Raw genomic sequence first — 25046 nt, 5'->3', positions numbered from 1 at the left:
AGGGTGAAGACAGCTCCTCCCAAATAGTATATTGTAGATTGAGTTCTGGAGACCTCACCTACAAAAAGATATTGATAAAATTGAATGGGTCCAACGACGGGCTACAAAAATGGCGGAAGGTCTCCGTGGGGCCTCTCTAGGAATCTCCTGGAAGGAAACAGGGCCGGAAAAGGCAGGGAGAAGCTCCGTGGGGCCTCTCTAGGAATCTCCTGGAAGGAAACAGGGCCGGAAAAGGCAGGGAGAAGCTCCGTGGGGCCTCTCTAAGAATCTCCTGGAAGGAAACAGGGCCGGAAAAGGCAGGGAGAAGCTCCATGGGGCCTCTCTAGGAATCTCCTGGAAGGAAACAGGGCCGGAAAAGGCGGGGAGAAGCTCCATGGGGCCTCTCTAGGAATCTCCTGGGAGGAAACAGGGCCTCTACCCTCCCTGTGGTTTCCCCAATCGCACACATTATTTGCTTTTACATTGATTCCTATAGGGAAAATTACTTCTTCTTACAAACTTTTTCACTTAAGAACCTGATAATGGAATGAATTAAGTTCATAAGTAGGGCTACCCCTGTATTTTGAAATCCTAAGGTTGACTTACCTGGCCCCCAGAGAGCAATACATTGCTTTGCCAAGGTGGGACACTTCCCCATGTAGCAGTAAGCCTGGTTGTTTTGGCACGGGTGTCCATTCATACGGAAGCGGTCCAAAGGACACTGGGCAGATTGGCCAGTACACAGTTCAGGCAAGTCACAGTCATGTTTTACTGGCCGGCACACTGTTCCTGCTCTCCCAAGCTGTGGGCAAGAAGTTATTTATTTATTTATTTATTTGTTTGTTTGTTTGTTTTGTCAAGAATGTACTGGTGGTATAAAAAGATGTAACAATATTTACAGGGGGTGGACAAAAAATTGGAAACACCAACAGTTATCGCATTGTCATGAGGCTATTAAAGAGCAAAGTACAATCTCTCCTGGTGTTAAAAAAATAAACAAGACTTACCTGGCATTGCTCACAACATTCCCCGTGTCCACACTTTGCCCCGGGTTTCAGTGTACAAGTTTCAGCATCGCAGCACTCATTTTTACATTCCTGATAACCAAACATATCAAATGACAGTGTAAGTTTTTTTCTTCCTGGTCTGTTTTGAAGAGGAGAACTGCCAAAGAAACTGGCATTTCTGCCCTGGGCTACCTCTTATGGAATCATGCTAGAAAGTGAATGTGACTAACAGTTGCCTGAGTGTTTGTTACTGCAGTGATTTTCAACCTTTTTTAAGCCACGGCACATTTTTTACATTTACAAAACCATGGGGCACATCGGGAGGGGGGCTAAAAAAGGTTTGGACAAAAAATTCTCTCTCTCTCTTTCTCCCTTTCGCTCTATTTCTCTCTCTCTCCCTCTTTCTCTCCCTTGCTCTTTTTTCTCTCTCTCCATCCCTCTTTCTTCTCTCTTCCTTCCTTCCTTCCTTCCTTCCTCTTTTTTGCTCTCTTTCTCTCTCCCTCTCTCTGTCTTTCTCTCTCCCACCTTCCCTCCCTCTCTCTTTCTCTTGCTTTCTTTCTCTCTCTTGTTCTCTTTCTTTTTCTCTCGCTTTCTTTCTCTCTATCTCTCTTTCTCTCTCTCTTGTTTTCTTTCTCTCTCTCTTGTTTTCTTTCTCTCTCTCTTGCTTGCTTTCTCTTTCTCTTGCTTTTTTCTCTCTTTCTCTCTCTCTCTTTCTCTCTCTTTCTTTGTTACTTTCTCTCTCTCTTGTTTTCTTTCTCTCTCTGAGCTTTACGGCACACCTGACCATGTCTCACGGCACACGAGTGTGCCGCGGCACACTGGTTGAAAAACACTGTGTTACTGCAAACAAGATATGATGGCATATCTATGTGAAATATTATCTGGTATTTCTTATATGAAAATAATAAAACAAATAAAAACATCCTCATCTCCTAATTGTGAACCCCACATAAGCTGCAGCTGAAAACTCCTGCTAATTCTGAGAGTTTTCTACTCATGATTATCCACTCAACTATTATCTATCTATCTATCTATCTATCTATCTATCTATCTATCTATCTATCTATTTTGTCCAATACATAATACACATTGAAGAGAAAGATATGTAATAATATAAGTAAGGAAAAGAATAGAAGAAAAGATATAAAAGTATAGGTGAACATATTTGAAAGGAAGAAAAGATAAAGGAGATAAGGAGAGACAATTGGACAGGGGACGGAAGGCACACTGGTGCACTTATGTACACCCCTTACTGACCCCTAAGGAACCTGGAGAGGTCAATCGTGGATAGTCTAAGGGAGAAATGTTTGGGGTTAGACACTACTGAGTCAGGTAATGAGTTCCACGCTTCGACCACTCGGTTGCTGAAGTCATATTTTTTACTGTCAAGTTTGGAGCGGTTAATATTAAGTTTAAATCTGTTGTGTGCTCTTGTGTTGTTGCGATTGAAGCTGAAATAGTCATTCACAGGTAGAACGTTGCAGCATATGATCTTGTGGGCAATACTTAGATCGTGTTTTAGGCGATGTAGTTCTAAGATTTCTAGACCTAGGATTGATAGTCTGCTTTCGTAGGGTATTCTGTTTCGAGTGGAGGAGTGAAGGGCTCTTCTGGTGAAGTATCTTTGGACATTTTCAAGGGTGTTGATGTCCAAGATGTGGTATGGGTTCCAGACAGATGAACTGTATTCAAGGATGGGTCTGGCAAAAGTTTTGTAGGCTCTGGTGAGTAGCGTGAGATTGCCAGAGCAGAAGCTGCATAGGATCAGGTTAACTACCCTTTGAAATAGTCCAGAGGAGGAGGAACAACCATGAGTATTAACACCAGCTTTATTGTAAGGTTGCAATAAGTGAATCTTTCAAGCCTGAAAGTACATTCCTTCCTCCTCGTCTTTATGGTCCAAGACCATGGGTGGGAGGTCTTCCTCTTGAGATGTTTTCCATGCCCCATTCCTTCTGCAGGCTAAACTACCTCTTGTCTGACCACTACCTAGTCTGTTCATCCTCCTTCCATCATTCGAGGACATTCTCATCGACCATTACACAATTGCCATTGCCATTAACAATCTAAGGAGAACATTTTACTAAATTACTGTTTGTGTGCAAAATTGCTAGATCTTTTAGTCCAACCCACTGCCCAAGCAGGAGACCATGTACCAGTAATGGAGAACCTTTTTTGGTTCACGTGCCAAAAGGATGTGTGTGCGTGTCCTAGCATGCACGCATGTGCATTCATACCCATTCCTCCCTCCACCCATGCGCAAACACACATGCGCTGTCCCTGTGCACAATCCCCCCTGTCCCCAAGCATACTGAAGCCTGGGATGGTGAAAAAATGGCCAAACATACAAATTGATTTTCTTGGGAGTGATAAATGACCCATTTTAAATATATATACAGTGGTACCTCTACTTAAGAATTTAATTCATTCTCTGACCAGGTTCTTAAGTAGAAACGTTCTTAAGTAGAAGCAATTTTTCCCATAGGAATCAATGTAAAAGCAAATAATGCGTGCAAACCCATTAGGAAAGAAATAAAAGCTCGGAATTTGGGTGGGGGGAGGAGGAAGAAGAGGAGGAGGATGCTGAAGGAAGAAGGTGAGGGGAGGGGAATTTAAGCCAATCCAAATCTTTAAGGCTTAAAAAAAAAAGAGGGACTCTGAGGCAGCAAGGGGGAGCATGTGCCTCCCATACATCCGGCGTGAGGCTGCCTCCCATACACTGCACCAGAGGGAGAAACCCAGGGGAAATGGCAGGAAACTGCCCAGGCCTTCGTGCCGCTCTCAAAGTTCCTGGGAATTTTTTCTGGGCTCGGGTTCTTAAGTAGAAAATGGTTCTTAAGAAGAGGCAAAAAAATATTGAACACCCGGTTCTTAGCTAGAAAAGCTCTTAAGTAGAGGCGTTCTTAGGTAGAGGTACCACTGTATATTGTCTTCCCAAAATAATAGTGACATATCAGTTCTCCATTCCTCTACAACTAGTTTCTCAAATCCATGAAACCACTGTATAATACATAAAAGGCATAAACTATGCCATTCACAAACTGGCTCATGCCAGTTAGAAAAACAGATGATTTTTCAAGGATTCTTATTTTTGTCAAACTTCTTGGAACCACCCTTGTTTATTTATTTATTGTTTTTTAAAAAAAGACCTACCTTTGGAGAGCCACAGTCACATTCTTCTCCCTCCTCCACAAAGTCATTCCCACAAACTGGAGGTGAAATTATATTCCTATTCAAGGGTCTGTTGAGGATGCATTGGGGGGTGTCCTTCAGGATATATGTCTGATAATCATGGAGACTGCAAGAACTGAACTCCCGAGGAGGTATATAGCTGTAAAGTTGAACCAATAGAAGACTATGACATCATCCATATTTGGACCAGGAACAAACTTCATCGCAAAAACAAACATATAAGATTAAAAAATGGCTAATGAATAGAACAGTGGTTTTTCTTCGCTCTAAAGCTAACCAAATAACTATGAGAACTAGTGTTGGGTGAACTGAACCCGCACAATTTGGGTCCATACCGAATTTTGTGGTGTTCGGCATACCGGACCCAAACCCGAATTTTTTTTAAAAAATCGTGCTTTGGTTCGGCGTTTGTGCCGAACACAGTGAAAGCCACCGCCCAGCTGTCATCTGCTGAGAAGAGGAGGAGGAGCCGGGCGCCGGTGGCGGCGGAGGAAGGCGAACAACGGGGAGCTGTCGGCCAGACTGGAGGATGGGAGGGAGGCACAAAAGGAGCTGGGGAATCCCTCCCACGAAGAGATTCCAGGGGCGGAGCTTTGACGTCACGTATACCGGCAGGTTGCTAAGGACGCCAAGGTAATCACTTCCTGGATTCCATGGAATCCAAGAAGTGATCACCTTGGCGTCCTTAGCAATCTGCCGGTATACATGACATCAAAGCTCCACCCCCGGAATCTCTTCATGGGAGGGATTCCCCAGCTCCTTCAAAGGGAGGTCTTTTCACGTAAAAATAAACATTGTTAATTTTCCGAAAAAGGATGCCACGGCGGCACTGCAAGCAAAGGGCGGTCCTTTCACGTAAAAATCAAAATGTTTATTTTTACATGAAAGGACTTCCCTTTGCTTGCAGTGGCATCCTTTTTTGTAAAAATAAAAATAAATAAAAATAAAAAGTCCGTAAAAATAAAAAAACGATGGGATTCCGGGGGTGGAGCTTTGACGTCACGTAGCGTTCGGAGTTCGAGTTCGGGTTCGGTTCAGGTTCAGCCGAACTTTACGCGAAGTTTGTCTGAACTTGCCGAACCCAAACACCATTGGGTTCGCCCATCACTAATGAGAACTCTTTGTACTCCTTGATCTTACTCCCAGATGATGCTCTCTCAATTTTAATCCCACTAACTTTTCCCCCCTCTTTTTAACAAAATGAATTTGCAATGAGAACTCCATATGGTGTTAGTTCAGAGGTCTTCATACTGGGCAACGTCAAGACTTGTGGACTTCAATATCCCAGAATTCTGGGAGTTGAAGTCCACAAGTCTTAAAGTTGCCAAGTTTGGGGGACCCCTGTAGTTGCTTAAGCTACTTCTTGTGTTTGATTGGGATGCCTTTCATTTCCGTTGGGAAAGTTGGGTCTGGAAATGACACAGTAACATTGCTGATGGGACGAAGAAGGAGCAATAAAACAATTGAAGGGAAAACAGTGAAATCCTGACCCTCTTCTTTTCTTCTTATGGAGCCACAGTGGTGCAGTGGTTAGAGTGCAATATGGCAGACTACTTCTGCTGATCGCCGTCTGACCGCTCCCGTCAACTAAACAATGTCGTCTGGCGGGATCCAGGGGAAGAACCTTCTCTGTGGTGGCTCCGACCCTCTGGAACCAGCTCCCCCCAGAGATTAGGATTGCCCCCACCCTCCTTGCCTTTCGGAAACTCCTTAAAACCCACCTCTGCCATCAAGCATGGGGGAATTGAAACATCTCCCCCTTGCCCATGTAGTTTCTGTGTATGATTCGACTGTGTGCTTGTTTTTTATATATTGGGGTTTCTTTTGGACTTTTTAACCTAAAACTGTGATTTAGATTGCTAAATATTAGATTTGTTACTATGTACATGTATTGTTTTTTGCCATTGTTGTGAGCCGCCCCAAGTCTACAGAGAGGGGCGGCATATAAATCCAATAAATCTAATCTAATCTTATCTGTCAGCAGTTGGCAGTTCAAATTTCACCGGGCTCAAGGTTGACTCAGCCTTCCATCCTTCCGAGTGGGTAAAATGAGGATGAAAGTTGTTGGGGTCAATAGGATGACTTTGTAAACTGCATAGGGAGGGCTGTAAAGCACTGTGAAGTGGTTTATTATTTTAAGTACTATTGCTATTGTCCTTCCTTCTTTTCCTTCCTTCCTTCCTTCCTTCCCTCCCTGTCTCTGCCCACAGTTCAATCCTGACTGGCTGACGGTTGACTCAGCCTTCCTTTCAAGGTCAGTTATATTGAGGACCTAGATAGTTGGGGCAATAAACTGACTCTGTAAACTGCTTAGAGAGGGCTGAAAGAGCACTCTAAAGTGATATATACAGTGTTCCCTCGATTTTCGCGGGGGATGCGTTCCGAGACCGCCCGCGAAAGTCGAATTTCCGCGAAGTAGAGATGCGGAAGTAAATACAACATTTTGGGCTATGGACAGTATCACAAGCCATCCCTTAACACTTTAAACCCCTAAATTACCATTTCCCATTCCCTTAACAACCATTTACTCACCATTTTTACTGGTACTCACCATTGAATAAAACACTTAGTGATCCTGATATTTATAATCGTAATTATTTATTAACAATAATAATTATTTTTTTGTTATTTATTTGCAAAAATTATTAGTTTGGCGATGACGTATGACATCATCGGGCGGGGAAAAACGTGGTATAGGAAAAAAATCACAAAGTATTTTTTAATTAATATTTTTTGAAAAAACCGTGGTATAGGCTATTCGCGAAGTTTGAACCCGCGAAAATCGAGGGAACACTGTAATTCTAAGCGCTATTGCTATTGGAGAAGAAAGGTTTGCACTTTTTATTACAGAGGAATATTTTAAGGCAAAGGGAAGAGTGAATATACTATTGGTCTCCCTTTGTTGGAAAGATCATAATATCAGCAACTTGCCACTAGGTTTTGAAAGTGCATACTTAAAGAGATGCCAACATAATAAACAAGTCCACTCAAGCCCCTTCCTAATGCGATTAGAAATCATTAGGAATATAATTATTGGTCCTCAAATGAGAGGGTGGAAGAAAGAACCCAAAGGTGATCTGCTGGGAGCGACTAAAGGGACAACATGGTCTTTCAAGATCAAAGTTGTACCATGAAGTGGGTTTTATTGAGCAAACTGTTCTCCATGCAAGGCCTTCTGTACAAAATTCCACAAAAGTGGTTTGAAGTATTAAAAAAGTAATCATGACGCACGAAGATCTTTCAATAAGGACAGGAAAGGTTACATAGCATTCTCAATACTTCCTGAACTCCTTGCCATTTCATAAAATATGAAGCAACAGAAGTCTTAGGGCCTTGGCAGAAGAAATTAAACATTTGACAGCAAGTGGCATGTTCACTGAGGCTATACAAAAATAATACAAAAGGTAATTGGGTGTTTTGGAATTTTCCTTTCCTTCTTTCCTTTCCTTCCTTCCTTCTTTCCCTCCTTCCTTCCTTTCCTTCTTTCCTTTCCTTTCTTCCTTTCCTTCTTTCCTTTCCTTCTTTCCTTTCCTTCTTTCCTTTCCTTCCTTCCTTCCTTCCTTTCCTTTCTTCCTTCCTTCCTTTCCTTCTTTCCTTTCCTTCCTTCCTTCCTTTCCTTCTTTCCTTTCCTTTCTTCCTTTCCTTCTTTCCTTTCCTTCTTTCCTTTCCTTCCTTCCTTCCTTCCTTTCCTTTATTCCTTCCTTCCTTTCCTTCTTTCCTTTCCTTCCTTCCTTCCTTCCTTTCCTTTCCTTCTTTCCTAGAAACTTAGAAACATAGAAGATTGACGACAGAAAAAGACTTCATGGTCCATCTAGTCTGCCCTTATACTATTTCCTGTATTTTATCTTAGGATGGATCTATGTTTATCCCAGGCATGTTTAAATTCAGTTCCTGGGGATTTACTAACCACGTCTGCTGGAAGTTTGTTCCAAGCATCTACTACTCTTTCAGTAAAATAATATTTTCTCACATTACTTCTAATCTTTCCCCCAACTAACCTCAGATTGTGTCCCCTTGTTCTTGTGTTCACTTTCCTATTAAAAACACTTCCCTCCTGGACCTTATTTAACCCTTTAACATATTTAAATGTTTCAGTCCTGTCCCCCCTTTTCCTTCTGTCCTCCAGACCTTGCAGATTGAGTTCATGAAGTCTTTCCTGATACGTTTTATGCTTAAGACCTTCCACCATTCTTGTAGCCCGTCTTTGGACCCGTTCAATTTTGTCAATATCTTTTTATAGGCGAGGTCTCCAGACCTGAACACAGGATTCCAAATGGTCTCACTAGCGCTCTATACAGTGGGATCACAATCTCCCTCTTCCTGCTTTTTTCCTATCCTTCCCTTCCCTTTTCTTTTTTTGTCTGCCCTCTCCTGCCCTCCTATATTCTTCCCTTTCTCTCTCTCTCATCCCCTCCCCTCCCTTTCCCTCCATCCCTCCCCTCTCCATTCCTCCATTCCTTTTCCTTCTTGAAGACATAGAGGCTAAACAAGGACTAGCAATATAACAGAGATAATCTCCAACAGTCAACCACAACTGATATCAGACTTTCCATTGGATGCTGATAAATAAACGCATGCTGGTTGCCCTGCCCACAAATCTTGATCATGTGACTCAGGAGAGGCATGCTATGGATGTTAAGTGCAGTTGTAAGTGCATTTTTTTCCGGGCCTTCAAACGGTTGCTAAACAAAGGATTGTAAGTTAATGATTACTTGTACATTCCTTCCCGTTGATTTTGGCAGACTGCACTATATGAAAGATGTAACTTATCTTCCACCTTGATAAAGGGACAAACTCCAAATACACTCATTTATAGTGATGGGAGAACCAAACCCGCACAATTCGGCTCCATACCGAATTTTGCGGTGTTCGTTATGCCAAACACAAACATGAATTTTTTTCAAACTTTGTGCAAAGTTTGGGGTTGTGTTCGGCGTTCAGAGCTTTGATGTCACCGGCAGGTTGCTAAGGACGCCAAGGTGATCACTTCCTGGATTCCATGGAATCCAGGAAGTGATCACCTTGGCGTCCTTAGCAACCTGCCGGTGACGTTAAAGCTCCGCCCCCGGAATCTCTTCGTGGGAGGGATTCCCTGTTCGAGTTTGGGTTCGGTTCGGGTTTGGCCGAATTTTGTGTAAAGTTCGGCCGAAATTGCCGAACCCGAACATCGTTGGGTTCGCCCATCACTACTCATTTATCTTTTATGCACCTGCTGTTGCCTAGTTCAGTGTTGTGATTCCGTCTGAGGCTCCTCAGGGAACGGCTGATTCTCTGCCGGCTCCCTGCTCAGAGGGGGAGGATGAGGAACAGGAGGAGGAGGAGGAGGTTCAGGCAGACGGGGAGGAGGAATCTCAGGCTGAGGGAGAGGGAGACCAGCCAGAGTCCCCCGAGGGGGAACTCTCCCCAGCAAGCAGCCTGGATTCCTTAGATGAAAATGCACAAGCAATCATCGATCTCCGGCAGAGAAGAGCAACACAACGAAGGGGACAATTAGCCAGGTACTTCCAGCACTAAATAGGCAACAGCTGGGTTTGGGTGTGGTGCTCTCCGGAAAGGCTGAAAAGGCAGAACCACCCTTCCTGGATTGTGGAGTATTATCTTTGGGAGTCCTGGGACCTGGCTGTGATCTTTGGCGTCTTGGACTTCTGGTTTGTGACTTTGAATACTGAAACCTTGGGGGAAAAGGTGGGGGTCTTATTCTCTACAGTGGTGGGTGTGCCAGCAAGAAGTCTGCTGTATTGTCTGGCCGTCAGGACTCTGCTGTGAAGTCTCATAGCCTGTTGGGAAGAACAGGTTTTTCTCTGTGTTTATTTTTCAAACTATAAAGTGCCTTTGTTTTTACCAGCGTGTCTGGCTTTTTTTTCCAGTTGGTGTTGAAGTCTGGGGGCACCCAGACAGAACAGTTCGGAATATGTTTTCCTCATTCTGCTTCCCACTTTAGGAAAGTCTTTCATGTCTAACTTAGTTTCCTGTTTTATACATCACACAGTGGTGGGATTCAGATTTTTTTTTACTACCAGTTCTATGGGTATGGCTTGGTGGGCATGATGTGGACGTGGCTTGATGGACGTGGCAGGGGAAGGCTACCGCAAAATCCCCATTTCCTCCCAATCAGCTGGGACTGCGGAGGCAGATAATAGATGGGAGTGGGGCAGTCAGAAGTGGTATTTACCAGTTCTATGAACTACTCAAAATTTCCATTACCAGTTCTCCAGAACTGTTTGGAAACTGCTGAATCCCCTTTACAAATTCACAGATAGTAATACAGTGGTACCTCTACTTAGGAACGCCTCTATTCATGAACTTTTCTAGATAAGAACCGGGTGTTCAAAATTTTTTTGCCTCTTATCAAGAACAATTTTCCATTTACAAACCTGAGCCTCTGTTGTGGTTAGCTCTGGCCCAGCTCCTGCCCCAAGGACTGTGGATGTGGGGGAGACATCCACATGCTGCAGGCCTGTTTTGCCCCCCGGTGGAATCTGCTGATGAAGGCTCCTCTGACCAAGAAGACATGAGTGACAGGGAGGAGGAGAGTGGGGCAGACAGCTCAGAAGGAGATCAATTATCTAGCTCCTCCTTGAATTCAGAACAAGAGTTAATGATACAGCCACACATGCAGAGAGCGATGCATAGGCAACAACAACTGAGAGATTATTATCAAAGAAAATGAGGCCACCTGTGGTTGGGTGGGGCTGTGGTCATTAGTGAGGCTGCTATAAAAAGCACCCTGTGGGTTTGGCCATTGTGGAGGATTATCTGATCGTTGTGTTTCATGACTGCTTTACTGACTTTGACCTTTTGTGTGCTGATTTTTCCCCGCTTTAAAACTAAACCAGAGCAAAGGGTGTTTCACTTTGTGAAAGAAGAAGGACTGTGAATTGCCTCACAGCTGCAAGCTAAGTATCACAGGACTGATAAGGGACTTGTACAAATTACCAGTTTGTTTGGAGACCAGTGCTCTTTGCTATACTAAAAGAGGGCTTAGGTTAAGTGAATTTTCATTATAAAGAACATTGTTTTGAATTTTCAAATGTCTGTGTGTCTGAAATTTGTACCTGTGAATTTTTGGGAGGAGTCTACCAGAGAGCCCGACAGAACAGCCTCCGAAACCGTAAGTGGAAAAAGCAGGATGAAGCCCCCATGAGACCTCTCTAGGAATCCTGAGACTCATACATTATTTGCTTTTACATTGATTCCTCTGGGAAAAATTCCTTCTTCTTACAAACTTTTCTACTTAAGAACCTGGTCACGGAACAAATTAAGTTCATAAGTAGAGATACCACTGTATTTGGTTTCTTGGGCTATGCTTCCTGTGCTTTTTTTTTTTACACCGTTGTTAAGTGCAACTGTTTGAAAATAGCTTAATTTGAAAGGCATTAAAAAATTTCCCGAGCCCTTACCTTTGCTGGGGCGCCATAACGCATGTCGCAGCGTTGCAGTTACACAAATATGTGTCATGATTCATGCCAAAATTATGACCCATCTCATGGGCCATTGTTGCCCCGATAACATTTGCGTTGTGGCTGTGATCCTGAAAACAAGGGAACACTTTGTCTGTTGTTAGTCCTCCAAGAAACTGAAAGTGAATTTAATTATGACTAGCACTGTGCTCAAGTACTTTCTAATGAAAAGAAAAAATCAAAGAGTTAGAAAAAGAGATTAATCATTTGCAGAGCTGTTTTCCTTTCAGTAGCTTAGAGACGGTGCTTTCTCCACAATTATCTCCCTGGAATGCTGTGGTCGTACAAAGCAGTGTTTCCCAACCTTGGCAACTTGAAGATATCTGGACTTCAACTCCCAGAATTCCCCAGCCAGCAAATGCTGGCTGGGGAATTCTGGGAGTTGAAGTCCAGATATCTTCAAGTTGTCAAGGTTGGGAAACACTGGTACAAAGCATGGCCTCGGGCCAGATTACTTGGGCGACCGCCTTCTGCTGTATGAATCTCAGCGACCGGTCAAGTCCCCCAGAGTCGGCCTTCTCCAGGTCCCATCAACCAGATAATGTTGCTTGGCGGGGCCAAGGGGAAGAGCCTTCTTTGTGGGGGCTCCGGCCCTCTGGAATAAGCTCCCCCCAGGGATTCACACCACCCCCACCCTCCTCTCCTTTCGCAAGAGTTTTAAGACTCACTTATGTCGGCAGGCTTGGGACAATTAGATCTAGACCCCCCCTGGCCAATAGATGTGATGTATGACTGCGATTGAATTTGTTTAATTGATTTTTAATCTATTGAGTTTTTTTAGCTTGCTTAGTTTTTTAATTAATTAGATTTGTCTTTGTATTCACTGCTTTATATTGTATGCTGTGAGCCGCCCTGAGTCTTCGGAGAGGGGCGACATACAAATCTAATTAATAATGATAATAATAATAATAATAATAATAATAATAATAATAATAATAATGAACAAATGCTGTCAAAGCCAGAATTGAAAAATCAACAGACGATCCAAAGTGCAGACTCTGTAAAGAAACAGATGAAACAATCGATCACATACTCAGCTGCTGCAAAAAGATCGCACAGACTGACTACAAGCATAGACATGATGCTGTGGCACAGATGATCCACTGGAACTTGTGCCGGAACTACCATTTACCAGTGGCAAAGAACTGCTGGGATCATAAGCCCAAAAAAGTGGTCGAAAATGAGCAAGCAAAACTATTGTGGGACTTCCGACTTCCGACTGACCGAATTCTGAAGCATAACACACCAGACATCATGGTCGTGGAGAAAAAGAAAGTATGGATCATCGACATCGCAATCCCAGGGGACAGCAGAATTGAGGAGAAGCAGCTAGAGAAATTAGTGAAATACGAAGATCTAAAAATCGAGCTGCAACAACTCTGGCATAAGCCCGTGAAAGTGGTCCCAGTGGTACTTGGCACGCTGGGCGCAGTGCCAAAGGATCTCAGCGGACATTTGAAAACCATCGGAATTGACAAAATCTCCATCTGTCAATTGCAAAAGGCCGCTTTACTGGGATCGGCAAACATAATTCGCCGCTACATCACGCAGTCCTAGGTGCTTGGGAAGCGCCCGACTGGTGATGAAATATGAAATCCAGCATAGTGATCTCGTTTGCTGTGTTGTACTGACATTATTATTATTATTATTATTATTATTATTATTATTATCATCATCATCATCATTATTATCATTATTATCATTATTATTAAATCTTCTACTATTTATTATTTTTATTAATTAAAAGTAATATTTATCCATCCATGTTAAAAATATTAAATAGAAATAGAAAGCTAGTTTCAAAGGGGTTGGAAGGAGTAGGAACCTTTCTACAGACCATGCTACTTTTTCTACAGGCAACAGGGTTTTCTACTAGTGATTGTTTTTTAAGGCAGAAAAGTACTATAAAAGTGTACACAGTGTTTAGCTGAAAGCTGAGGCTAAAAGTTTACATCAGTTGTCCTCAACTTATGAACTTAACTGAGACTGGCAATTATCGTTTGGAGACGTCTAATTCATAAGTAAAGATGGATGAAAACGATGTGGATCAAATATAAAAGGAGTCTTTATTTGTCAAAAAGTCATTCCTGCATCCAAGTGTTGTCACTGACCATCACAAGTAACAAGTAGCTTTTCTACCAACCTGAACAATTCCTGTCGAAAACGCAGGAACGCACATGGTAGCGATATAAGCCAATCCTACCGTTGCTCCAGTGAAGTCAATACCCCTATAAGAAAGAAGAGGAGGATAAAATTAGTAGAAGATGGGAACCCAATCTGTAGCTTTGGATCATATGTAACTGCTTATGGCTTTTGAGCGCTGGTGGCACAGTGGTCAGAGTGCAGTACTGCAAGCTACTTCTGCTGTCTGCCTGCAGTTTGGCTGTTCTAAAGTCACCAGACTCAAGGTTGACTCAGCCTTCCATCCTTCCGAGGTGGGTTAAATGAGGACATACATTATTGGGGACAATATGTTAGAAACCTAGAAACCTAGAAGACTGACGGCAGAAAAAGACCTCATGGTCCATCTAGTCTGCCCTTATACTATTTCCTGTATTTTATCCTACAATGGATATATGTTTATTCCAGGCATGTTTAAATTCAGTTACTGTGGATTTACCAACCACGTCTGCTGGAAGTTTGTTCCAAGGATCTACTACTCTTTCAGTAAAATAATATTTTCTCACGTTGCTTTTGATCCTTCCCCCAACTAACTTCACATTGTGTCCCCTCGTTCTTGTGTTCACTTTCCTATTAAAAACATTTCCCTCCTGAACCTTATTTAATCCTTTAACATATTTAAATGTTAATGTTGACTCTGTACACTTACAGAGGGCTGGAAACCACTATAAAGTGGTATATGGTACTCACACAAGCCATTTAACTAAGCAGATTGTTAAATATATTCAGGATGAATTTTCACTACATGCTAAGCTCGGCTGATGTTAGCCTCTATTAAGCTGTGGGGAACGGTTAGCATGTTGTGTGAATCCAGCCCATTAGCTTAATTTAAATTCCATGTACTGTGAAAACTCCAAATGAAGCTTTCTTTAATAATTAGATTTCTCCTATCAGTTTAGCCATGGTTTATTAAAAACTAGGCGAGCTTGGAAAAAGTGACTAAGGTAAGTGGAGATCGAATCAATATCTGTGGGAAAAACAAAATGGATTTTTTTTCTCAATTTTTTATACTCTTTTATATTCTTCTTTACTTTGATCTGCATTTCATTTAGTCCCTAACATTTTTGTCTGTCTGTCTGTCTGTCTGTCTGTCTATCTATCTATTAAACTATCTATCTAGCTATCTATCTATCTATCTATCTATCTATCTATCTATCTATCTATCTATTAAACTATCTATCTATCTATCTAATCTATCTATCTATCTATCTATCTATTAAACTATCTATCATCTATCTATCTATCTATCTATCTATCTATCTATCTATTAAACTATCTATCTATCTATCTATCCATCCATCCATCTATCCATTCATTCATTCTATTTTTATGCCGCCCTTCTCCTTAGACTCAGGGCGGCTTTCAACATGTTAGCAATAGCACTTTTTAACAGAGCCAGCATATTACCCCCACAATCCGGGTCCTCATTTTACCCACCTTATATTTTATAAGACCCATTTGTTGTGCACAGATCCTGTAGGATTTCTCAAAGCCACAGTTATTACTTGTCCGATATATTATAGATATTAAACCAGTAACTTTGGTGATATGTAGGCTGAACTCACACTGCATTTATAACCAGATCACATTGAGATCTAGATGACGGTTTTATACAAATTCTCAAACTCAAGATTAGCTATTTTATTATTTTATTTTATTCTCGGTTTATCTGTTGTGTAATGGAAGTATTCCCTCAGTTCAGAGTGAGAACCAAAACTTGATTTAATCGGATTAAAAATGCATGTGTAAGTTCAGCCAAAGCATAACAGGATAAATTGGTTCAGTTTCAATTTCAAATCCAGATTAAATGAAATCAAGCTGAGTTTTTACCGGCAATCATTCAAGGCAGTAGTGGGGTTGCTGTCAGTTCAGCTCAGTTCTGCTCCATAGCAGTGGCAATGGGACATTCCACCCCACTGCTGAGATGCTTCTGAGCATGCTCAGAAGCATCACGAGCGTGAACCGGCAACAACGGGATTTAGAACCCACTACTGATTCAAGAACTTCTCAAAACCAGTTCTCATCTACAAAAAAGTGGTTGGCTTTGAAATATATACTGCTCAAAAAATAAATAAAGTGAACACTCAAATAGCACATCCTTGATCTGAATTAATGAAATATTCTAATTGAATACCGTGGTACCTCTACTTAAGAACTTAATAGGTTTTTAAGTAGAAAAGCTTGTAAGTAGAAGCAATTTTTCCCATAGGAATCAATGTAAAAGCAAATAAACATAGAAACATAGAAGACTGACGGCAGAAAAAGACCTCATGGTCCATCTAGTCTGCCCTTATACTATTTCCTGTATTTTATCTTACAATGGATATATGTTTATCCCAGGCATGTTTAAATTCAGTTACTGTGGATTTACCAACCACGTCTGCTGGAAGTTTGTTCCAGGGATCTACTACTCTTTCAGTAAAATAATATTTTCTCATGTTGCTTTTGATCTTTCCCCCAGCTAACTTCAGATTGTGTCCCCTTGTTCTTGTGTTCACTTTCCTATTAAAAACACTTCCCTTCTGAACCTTATTTAACCCTTTAGCATATTTAAATGTTTCGATCATGTCCCCCCTTTTCCTTCTGTCCTCCAGACTATACAGATTGAGTTCATTAAGTCTTTCCTGATACGTTTTATGCTTAAGACCTTCCACCATTTTTGTAGCCCGTCTTTGGACCCGTTCAATTTTGTCAATATCTTTTTGTAGCTGAGGTCTCCAGAACTGAACACAGTATTCCAAATGTGGTCTCACCAGTGCTCTATATCACAATCTCCCTCTTCCTGCTTGTTATACCTCTAGCTATGCAGCCAACCATCCTATTTGCTTTTCCTACCGCCCGACCACACGGCTCACACATTTTTGAGACTGTCAGAAATCACTAGCCCTAAATGCGTGCAAACCCATTAGGAAAGAAAAAAAAGCTCAGAATTTGGGTGGGAGGAGGAAGAGGAGGGAGAAAAAGAGGATGAGGACAGCCCCTGCCCAGAGCGAAGGAAGCATTTATTTTCTCCGGGCACTGGCAGAGGTTTATTCCCTCTCTAAGCATTCAGAGAAAGGAAAATGCTTTGTTCACTCTGGACTGCCAAAGCCTCCTTAAGCACCACTGAAAGGCTCCTCTGACAGCCCAGAAAAGCAAGAGATGGCCAGAATTGAAGGGGAAATGGCAGGAAACTGGCTGGGCCTTCGTGCTGCTCTCAACATTCCTGGGAAATTTTTCCGGGCTCTTAATGGTTCTTAAGAAGAGGCCAAAAAAAATCTTGAACACCCAGTTCTTATCGAGAAAGGTTCTTAAGCAGAGGCGTTCTTAGGTAGAGGTACCACTGCACTTGTTCTGTACAAAGTTGAATGTGCACAACAGCATGTGAAATTGATTTCAGAAGTTTGGTTTACTTGGAGTTATATTGTGTTGTTTAAGTGTTCCCTTTATTTATTTATTTTGAGCAGTGTAGTTCACATATGGTTTAAAGCATGCAACATAGAGTGGAAGTACTGTACTATGCAAGTACTAACTTTCCCATAATCCTCCACTCCCGGCCACCCCCATTCCTTTCCCCCACAACCAGACATACGAGAGTAGCTGAGCATTATCGTTGCTTTTGCGCTTCAGCAAAACCTCCTCTCTCCATGTTGAAAACTGGCTCAAAGTGGCACCTGATTCAACATTGACATGAATCTTATCTTCATCGGACCAAATTTCTAAGCCAGTCAATGCTACGTGGATATTCAAAGGTTTGTAAACCTGCGTGGTGGACATGACATCAGTTAGAAACTCAAACACAAGTAAACTTTGAGAAACATTTCAAGACAAAAAAGCAACAGACATTGGCTTCTATGGGTGAGTGAAATGGAACGGATTTGAGAATCAATAGAAGAAAATATCTAGAGCCACGGGGGGAGGGGGGAGATTTCATTGCCTACGTAGTTGGTTATGACGTATAAAGCCCTTCATGGCACCGGACCAGAATATCTTCGGGACCGCCTCTTGCCGCACGAATCCCAGCGACCGGTTAGGCCCCACAGAGTCGGTCTTCTTCGGGTCCCGTCAACTAAACAATGTCGTCTGGCGGAACCCAGGGGAAGAGCCTTCTCTGTGGGGGCTCCGACCCTCTGGAACCAGCTCCCCCCTGAGATTAGGATTGCCCCCACCCTCCCTGCCTTTCGTAAACTCCTTAAAACCCACCTCTGTCGTCAGGCATGGGGGAACTGAAACATCTCCCCCTTGCCCATGTTGTTTTGCCGTTTGATTGACTGTGTGCCTGTTTTTTATATATATTGGGATTGTTTTATGAATTTTTTAATTTAAAATTGTAATTAGATTGGTGGGCATTGGATCTGTTACTATGTACTGTTTTTATTATTGTTGTGAGCCGCCCCAAGTTTGCGGAGAGGGGCGGCATATAAATCCAATAAATCTAATCTAATCTAATCTAATCTAGTTCTTTATGTATGATAGGACTGTATGTATGTTTTTAATATATTGGGGTTTCTTGTTTTTCAGACTTTTTAAATGTATTATTGTCACTTTAGATTCTAACTATTAGATTTGTTATTATATATTGTTTTTATTATTGCTGTAAGCCGCCCCGAGTCTATGGAGAGGGGCGGCATACAAATCTAATAAATAATAATAATAAATAATAATAATAATTTTTAATGGGGCAATTGGAACTTTTTTTAAACCTAGTTTACTTTTTGAATGATAAGAATTATATAGGGGGAGGCCTCAGGATTTTGGAGATGCTTAGGTGGGGCATAGCCAAAAAAAGGTTGGGGACCACTGCTCTAGAGTAAAGATTTTAATGGTGTAACCCTTGGTCTCTGAGCCTAGCGCAGTGATGGTGAACCTTTTTTTCCTCGGGTACCAAAAGAGCATGGGCGTGCACTTTCGCACAGGAACAAATTAAGTTTATAAGTAGAGGTATCACTATATTACTGATTGAATTCTTGCAATAGTTTTGGACTTGCATCCTTCCAACACAGTGGTTGTATTCACATAAGTGTCTTATTAACCTAGTTACTGAACTAACCCATGTTCTGCAGTGGCCTTGCATACTGGATCACAAGTTTACCAAATGACCAAGCTTTGCTGGACTCAAACTGGTAATACATCTCCAAGGTCACTTTACCTGGTTAAGTTTGCTATGTGAACACAGTGAAAATGTGGGAGTTTTAAATCCAAAAAGTAAAATAACTTTTGCCATGTCCTCTTACCATATTTATAAAGTTGACTATATCAAATACTCTCGATCTTACAGCAGTTATGTTGCGGCTGTATTTCCTGAACTATAGGAAAGACAAAAAGGTTGAGAAGAGAAAATAATTTTAGGATTGAAAGAGAAAAAAACATATCCAAGAAAGGAAGAGATTTAAAAAATATATCATGGAATTTGCTGATTCAGACAAAAATAATAATTATATATCCAATTAATTCTTCTGTGCTGATTGTTTAATCCTATATTTGAACATACATTAACATACAATTGTTCTCATTAGCCCATGGAAGGACTAGAAACAACGGAATGAAACTGCAAGGGAGTAGATTTAGATTAGGTATCAGAAAAAAACTTTCTAACAGTAAGGGTGATAAACCGGTGGAACAGCTTGCCACAGGAGGTGGTGGGCTCGCCTTCACTGGAGGTCTTCAAACAGACTGGACAGTCATCTTTCTGGGATGGTTTAATGGATCCTGCATTGTGCAGAAGGTTGGACCCAATGACCCTGGAGGTTCCTTCCAACTCTGTGATTCTATGATTCTATGAATATATTGAAATTAATAATTATTGCATATGAGTTTTTCTCCTGGTTGGATAATATTTTGGTCAGCCTATTGAAAATCTTTCCTTAATTGGACACAATATTTCTCTGTTCAGCGAAGTGTGGGATAAGCATTCTTCACTGCAAGCTGGATTTAAATACCACCAGACTAATTTCCCTGAAAAAAATTTGCATAAGATGTTCTCTTTTGCAATAGTATTAAAAGGGGAAGCTCAGACCAGTATCTGGAAATTCACTGAGGTCATGAACATAGTTTTATTTTACTGGGGGTGGGGGTGGGGAATGTGAACATATTCGGAGAGTTCAAATACTCCCAAGAGTTATTTTATTGCAAATGCTATGTTACTACAAATGACATTGGCTAAGTCAAGCGTGGATCTTATTTGTCTGTTAGCCAAAGATTAGCTTCTATTAGCTTCTCGGAGAGGGGCAGCATACAAGTCTAAATAATAATAATAATAATAATAATAATAATAATAATAATAATTATTATTATTATTATTATCATTTTGTTGTTGTTGTTGTTGTTGTTATTATTATTATTATTATTATTATTATTATTATTATTATTATCCAAAGTGCAGACTGTATAAAGAAACAGATGAAACAATCTATCACATACTCAGCTGCTGCAAAAAGATCGCACAGACTGACTACAAGCATAGACATGATACTGTGGCACAGATGATCCACTGGAACTTATGCCAGAACTACCATTTACCAGTGGCAAAGAACTGGTGGGATCATAAGCCTGAAAAAGTGGTCGAAAATGAGCAAGCAAAACTACTGTGGAACTTCCGACTTCAGACTGACCGAATTCTGAAGCATAACACACCAGACATCCTGATTGTGGAGAAAAGGGAAGTATGGATCATTGACATCGCAATCCCAGGAGACAGCAGAATTGAGGAGAAGCAGCTAGAGAAATTAGTGAAATATGAAGATCTAAAAATCGAGCTGCAACGACTCTGGCATAAGCCAGTGAAAGTGGTCCCAGTGGTACTTGGCATGCTGGGCGCAGTGCCAAAGGATCTCAGTGGACATTTGAAAACCATTGGAATTGACAAAATCTCCATCTGTCAATTGCAAAAGGCCACTTTCCTGGGATCGGCAAACACAATTCGCCGCTACATCACGCAGTCCTAGGTGCTTGGGAAGCGCCCGACTGGTGATGAAATACAAAATACAGCATAGTGATCTCGTTTGCTGTGTTGTATTGACATAATAATAATAATAATAATAATAATAATAATAATAATAATAATAATAATAATAATAATAATACAAGCTGGTGATGGTGGAGAAATGGATGTAATCTAAATGATAGCATGAAAATTAGCAGCCTATAATTTTGACCTCTTGAACCAATTAATTGAAATCCATACACACATAAAGAGAAATCCAAACAAACATAAGGAAAATTTCAATTTAAAATCCATATATTCATAAAAATAACTTGAAATATTTTTCTTCTAGGGAAACCTATTTTCAAAAATCAAGTAAAAGTGCAAATAAAGAAATATATGCTGGAAGGCATAGAAACCAAAATATATTTATATTTCAATATAATTAAAAAGCAACTTGAATATAATGTTTTTGAAGCAAATTTTAAAAATTATAAAGAGCAAAATAGAGATGCCAACCCACTAATTCAAAAATTTGAATTCTGAGAGTTGAAGTCCACCAGGCTTAAAATTTATATTATTATTATTATTATTATTATTATTATTATTATTATTATTATTATTGTTGTTGTTGTTGTTGTTGTTGTTGTTGTTGTTGTTTATTAGATTTTGGAATGCTGGATTACCAAGGTAGAAGAAGTATATGATGATTCTCTCTTTTACTCCTTTTTTCTGTTTCAAAACTTCATTTATATTATCCATGTTAACTAATTTCAGCTTCCTGATCTGGAAATTTCTGGATAAACTATCATTAAAAGTCCAGGAACAATTCAGTACAAATCAGAGAAAATTTGAATTTCAAATTTCAAATAGGGGTCAGTCCCAATAACAAAAAGCTAAAATTATCAAAGTATATTTTAACATATACTTGAGAAGAAAATCTAGTTAGAATGTTGTGTTTGGCGATGCCTTCAAAAACACCCACATTGAAAAAAGCAAAAAGAAAATTTTGTGTTCAATGCAGAAAGAAAATTGGTATCCAGAATACTTACCATTCTGTTGTCCGCAACTATAAAAAGCTCGACATATTTTTTGGCCTGCAAGTATTCCCTTTGCTAAACAAAACATAAAACAAAAGGCTGTTTAGACATGTTGGGTCATCAGATAATCTTGTTATTCTTCCTGGACAAAGTACCTGAAATTTCAGAAATATTGGCTCTTTGAAGAAGAAATTTATAGCAAGAGAGCTTGTTAAAAGTTGCCCCGGAAGTGGAGTAAAGATGCTAAGACATTGTATGGATTAAATATAGGGTCACTTTATTAAATTAACATAAATTTAAATAACGTAACTTTAAATACGTAACTTTAAATATTTAAATTCAACTATAACAAAGGACCTGCAGAGGCCAGAAACTAACGGGGCGGAAATTCCTGCCAGAACCTTCCTTGGCAACATTGGGCATAACTCCTTGCTGAACCAGGTGAAGGTAGCCACCTTCACCTGCATCCAAGCCACACCCCTTGGCGTGTGGGAGGAGCTCACCCTCCAATCCCCCAAGGGAAATTGGATGCGGTGAGTCCCATGGGCATCCTCTCTCCAATCCCTGACATTGTTCTAACCTCTAGTTCCTGGAGAGAGGCGGTCCATCACCTTTTAAAAAGATGCCCAAAGGAGCATGCGCGGTCACTTCTACTGCCCATTTCCGCCCCTAACCTGCCAACCCCAGTGACCAAAGGGAAGCCTAAATCTAAAATCTATGTGCGCCACACCCCCTAACCATTCCACCCTTACCGTCAGTGTGGAATAGGCGAAAAAACAGCCGGCTCTAAAGGGGAGGCCGCAAAAAATTCCTATTCGACCCTGAAGCGACCTCTTTTAGACACACTGTTGATAGTGGATGGCGGGTGGGTGTTCGCTTTGATGTCCAGCCAAGCCAAGGAGGAGGTCCTGCTCAGATCGCCCTTAAATAGGGTGATCCAGGACCTCCCCTGAAGCCCGGCAAGTAGCGTGCCTCCTTGGCGCGCTGGCAAAAGCCGAACTTCTGGTTTCACCGGAAACTGGAAGTTCGGGGCTCCAAGAAGCCGATTCAGTGCTGCCCTGCTCCGGGGGCAATTTCGGCCAGCGGTTTAAGCCACTGGTCGTGCATTTTAGCACTTTAGAACAGGGGTCTACAACCTTGGCAACTTTAAGCCTAGCGGACTTCAACTCCCAGAATTCCCCAACCAGCTGGCTGGGGAATTCTGAGAGTTGAAGTCCGCCAGGCTTAAAATTATTATTATTATTACTTATTAGATTTGTATGCCATTAAAATTGCCAAGGTTGGATACCTCTGCTTTAGCATGTGCTGAGAAACATAATGCAATGGTTGTCCAGATTCACTTTGTCAGTTTTGATTCAGTCCTTGCTTCAACCCAACTTGGTGATTTAAATCATATTTTAAAATTATATCGAGATTATACACTGGTCTTATCAGACATCGCAAAGCACTTTGATCTAATATTTCAAACAAGCTTCTTCCTCTATTCCAAGTCCCCCTTTGCCTGCATAATACAAGAGACCTCCAACTGATAATTCGATTAGTTGTGACGATTTGGAGATTCAGTTGAATCTGTTGTGAACCACTTCTCTAAATTAAGTTTGCATGACCATAGAAAATGGTGTAAACCTGAAACATGTATTGTCTGTTCATTGAGTTTCCATATGTTCGTGCATAGCATGGGTGGAATAGGAACATAGAAACATAGAAGACTGACGGCAGAAAAAGACCTCATGATCCATCTAGTCTGCCCTTATACTATTTCCTGTATTTTATCTTAGGATGGATATATGTTTATCCCAGGTATGTTTAAATTCAGTTACTGTGGATTTATCTACCACATCTGCTGGAAGTTTGTTCCAAGGATCTACTACTCTTTCAGTAAAATAATATTTTCTCATGTTGCTTTTGATCTTTCCCCCAACTAACTTCAGATTGTGTCCCCTTGTTCTTGTGTTCACTTTCCTATTAAAAACACTTCCCTCCTGGACCTTATTTAACCCTTTAACATATTTAAATGTTTCGATCATGTCCCCCCTTTTCCTTCTGTCCTCCAGACTATACAGATTGAGTTCATTAAGTCTTTCCTGATACGTTTTATACTTAAGACCTTCCACCATTCTTGTAGCCCGTCTTTGGACCCGTTCAATTTTGTCAATATCTTTTTGTAGGTGAGGTCTCCAGAACCGAACACAGTATTCCAAATGGGGTCTCACCAGCACTCTATATAGCGGGATCATAATCTCCCTCTTTCTGCTTGTTATACCTCTAGCTATGCAGCCAAGCATCCTACTTGCTTTCCCTACCGCCTGACTGCACTGTTCACCCATTTTGAGACAGAAATCACTAACCCTAAATCCTTTTCTTCTGAAGTTTTTGCTAACACAGAACTGCCAGTGCAATACTCAGATTGAGGATTCCTTTTCCCCAAGTGCATTATTTTACATTTGGAAACATTAAACTGCAGTTTCCAGAATAGATTTTTAGAAATGGAGGGTGCTATCTTCTGAATTCTTTTTAGCAGTCCTAGATAATTTCTTTTTCACTTTACAATTTAGAAACAAGGAAATGAATCCCTGTTTTCAAACCACGTTATATTCTTCAGAGTTGAATATGAGACTTACTTCACGGTTCATGCTTGTCCGAGAGGTTTTCTGAAGGGGCTCCTCTGATTCCCAAGTAGTGTTGGTTACCCCACAGATTTTGGTGATATTGTCCTCTTTTTCCAGACTTGCATATTTGAAGAGCGCATGGGCTTCACTGTTGGGAAGCTTCAAAGGTTCAATGAGGTACTTCTCACCATGATTCTTGAAATACCCTCTGTAAAACAATTGTAGATTTTAATTTTTTAAAAAACAAAAGCATGACTAGAGATGGAAGACCAGCAGAAAAGAATATTTGGAGCTATTGTGGGGTCCTTGATGCCTCCTAAACTTGGTTGTTTTCCTGCAAACATTTCATTACTCAACTAGTAACATTATTTATTAGTGCACTAGATCAGTGTTTTTCAACCAGTGTGCCGTGAGACATGGTCAGGTGTGCCACGAAGCTCACAGAGAGAAAGCAAGCAAGAGAGAGAGAAAGAGAGAGAAAGCAAGCAAGAGAGAGAAAGAGAGAGAGAGAAAGAGAGAGAGAGAAAGAAAGAGAAAGAAAGCAAGAGAGAGAGAGAGAGAAAGAGAGGGACGGAAGGAGAGAGAGAGAAAGACATAGAGGGAGGTAGGGAGGGATAGAGAAAGAGAGCAAAAAAGAGAGGAAGGAAGGAGGAGAAAGAAAGAGGGATGGAGAGAGA

At 41.0% G+C, this 25046-nt stretch overlaps 1 protein-coding gene across 1 annotated transcript in view; it reads right to left on the bottom strand.

Moving 5' to 3' along the window:
* LOC139174775 (zinc metalloproteinase-disintegrin-like ohanin) overlaps positions 1–25046 on the bottom strand; it is a 91045-nt gene that overhangs the window by 29211 nt on the left and 36788 nt on the right. Inside the window, exons 6-14 of the mRNA XM_070765324.1 lie at positions 24382–24577; positions 21773–21835; positions 19033–19104; positions 17391–17560; positions 13782–13866; positions 11579–11709; positions 4140–4317; positions 987–1076; positions 586–781 (exon numbers count right to left, since the gene is read on the bottom strand). Coding sequence (XP_070621425.1) covers positions 586–781; positions 987–1076; positions 4140–4317; positions 11579–11709; positions 13782–13866; positions 17391–17560; positions 19033–19104; positions 21773–21835; positions 24382–24577 — 1181 coding nt within the window. The remainder of the gene's footprint in view (positions 1–585; positions 782–986; positions 1077–4139; positions 4318–11578; positions 11710–13781; positions 13867–17390; positions 17561–19032; positions 19105–21772; positions 21836–24381; positions 24578–25046) is intronic.

This window comes from Erythrolamprus reginae, chromosome 12 (assembly GCF_031021105.1).
Source record: "Erythrolamprus reginae isolate rEryReg1 chromosome 12, rEryReg1.hap1, whole genome shotgun sequence".
Lineage (NCBI taxonomy): Eukaryota > Metazoa > Chordata > Lepidosauria > Squamata > Dipsadidae > Erythrolamprus > Erythrolamprus reginae.
This window is presented reverse-complemented; position numbering and strand designations above follow the sequence as displayed.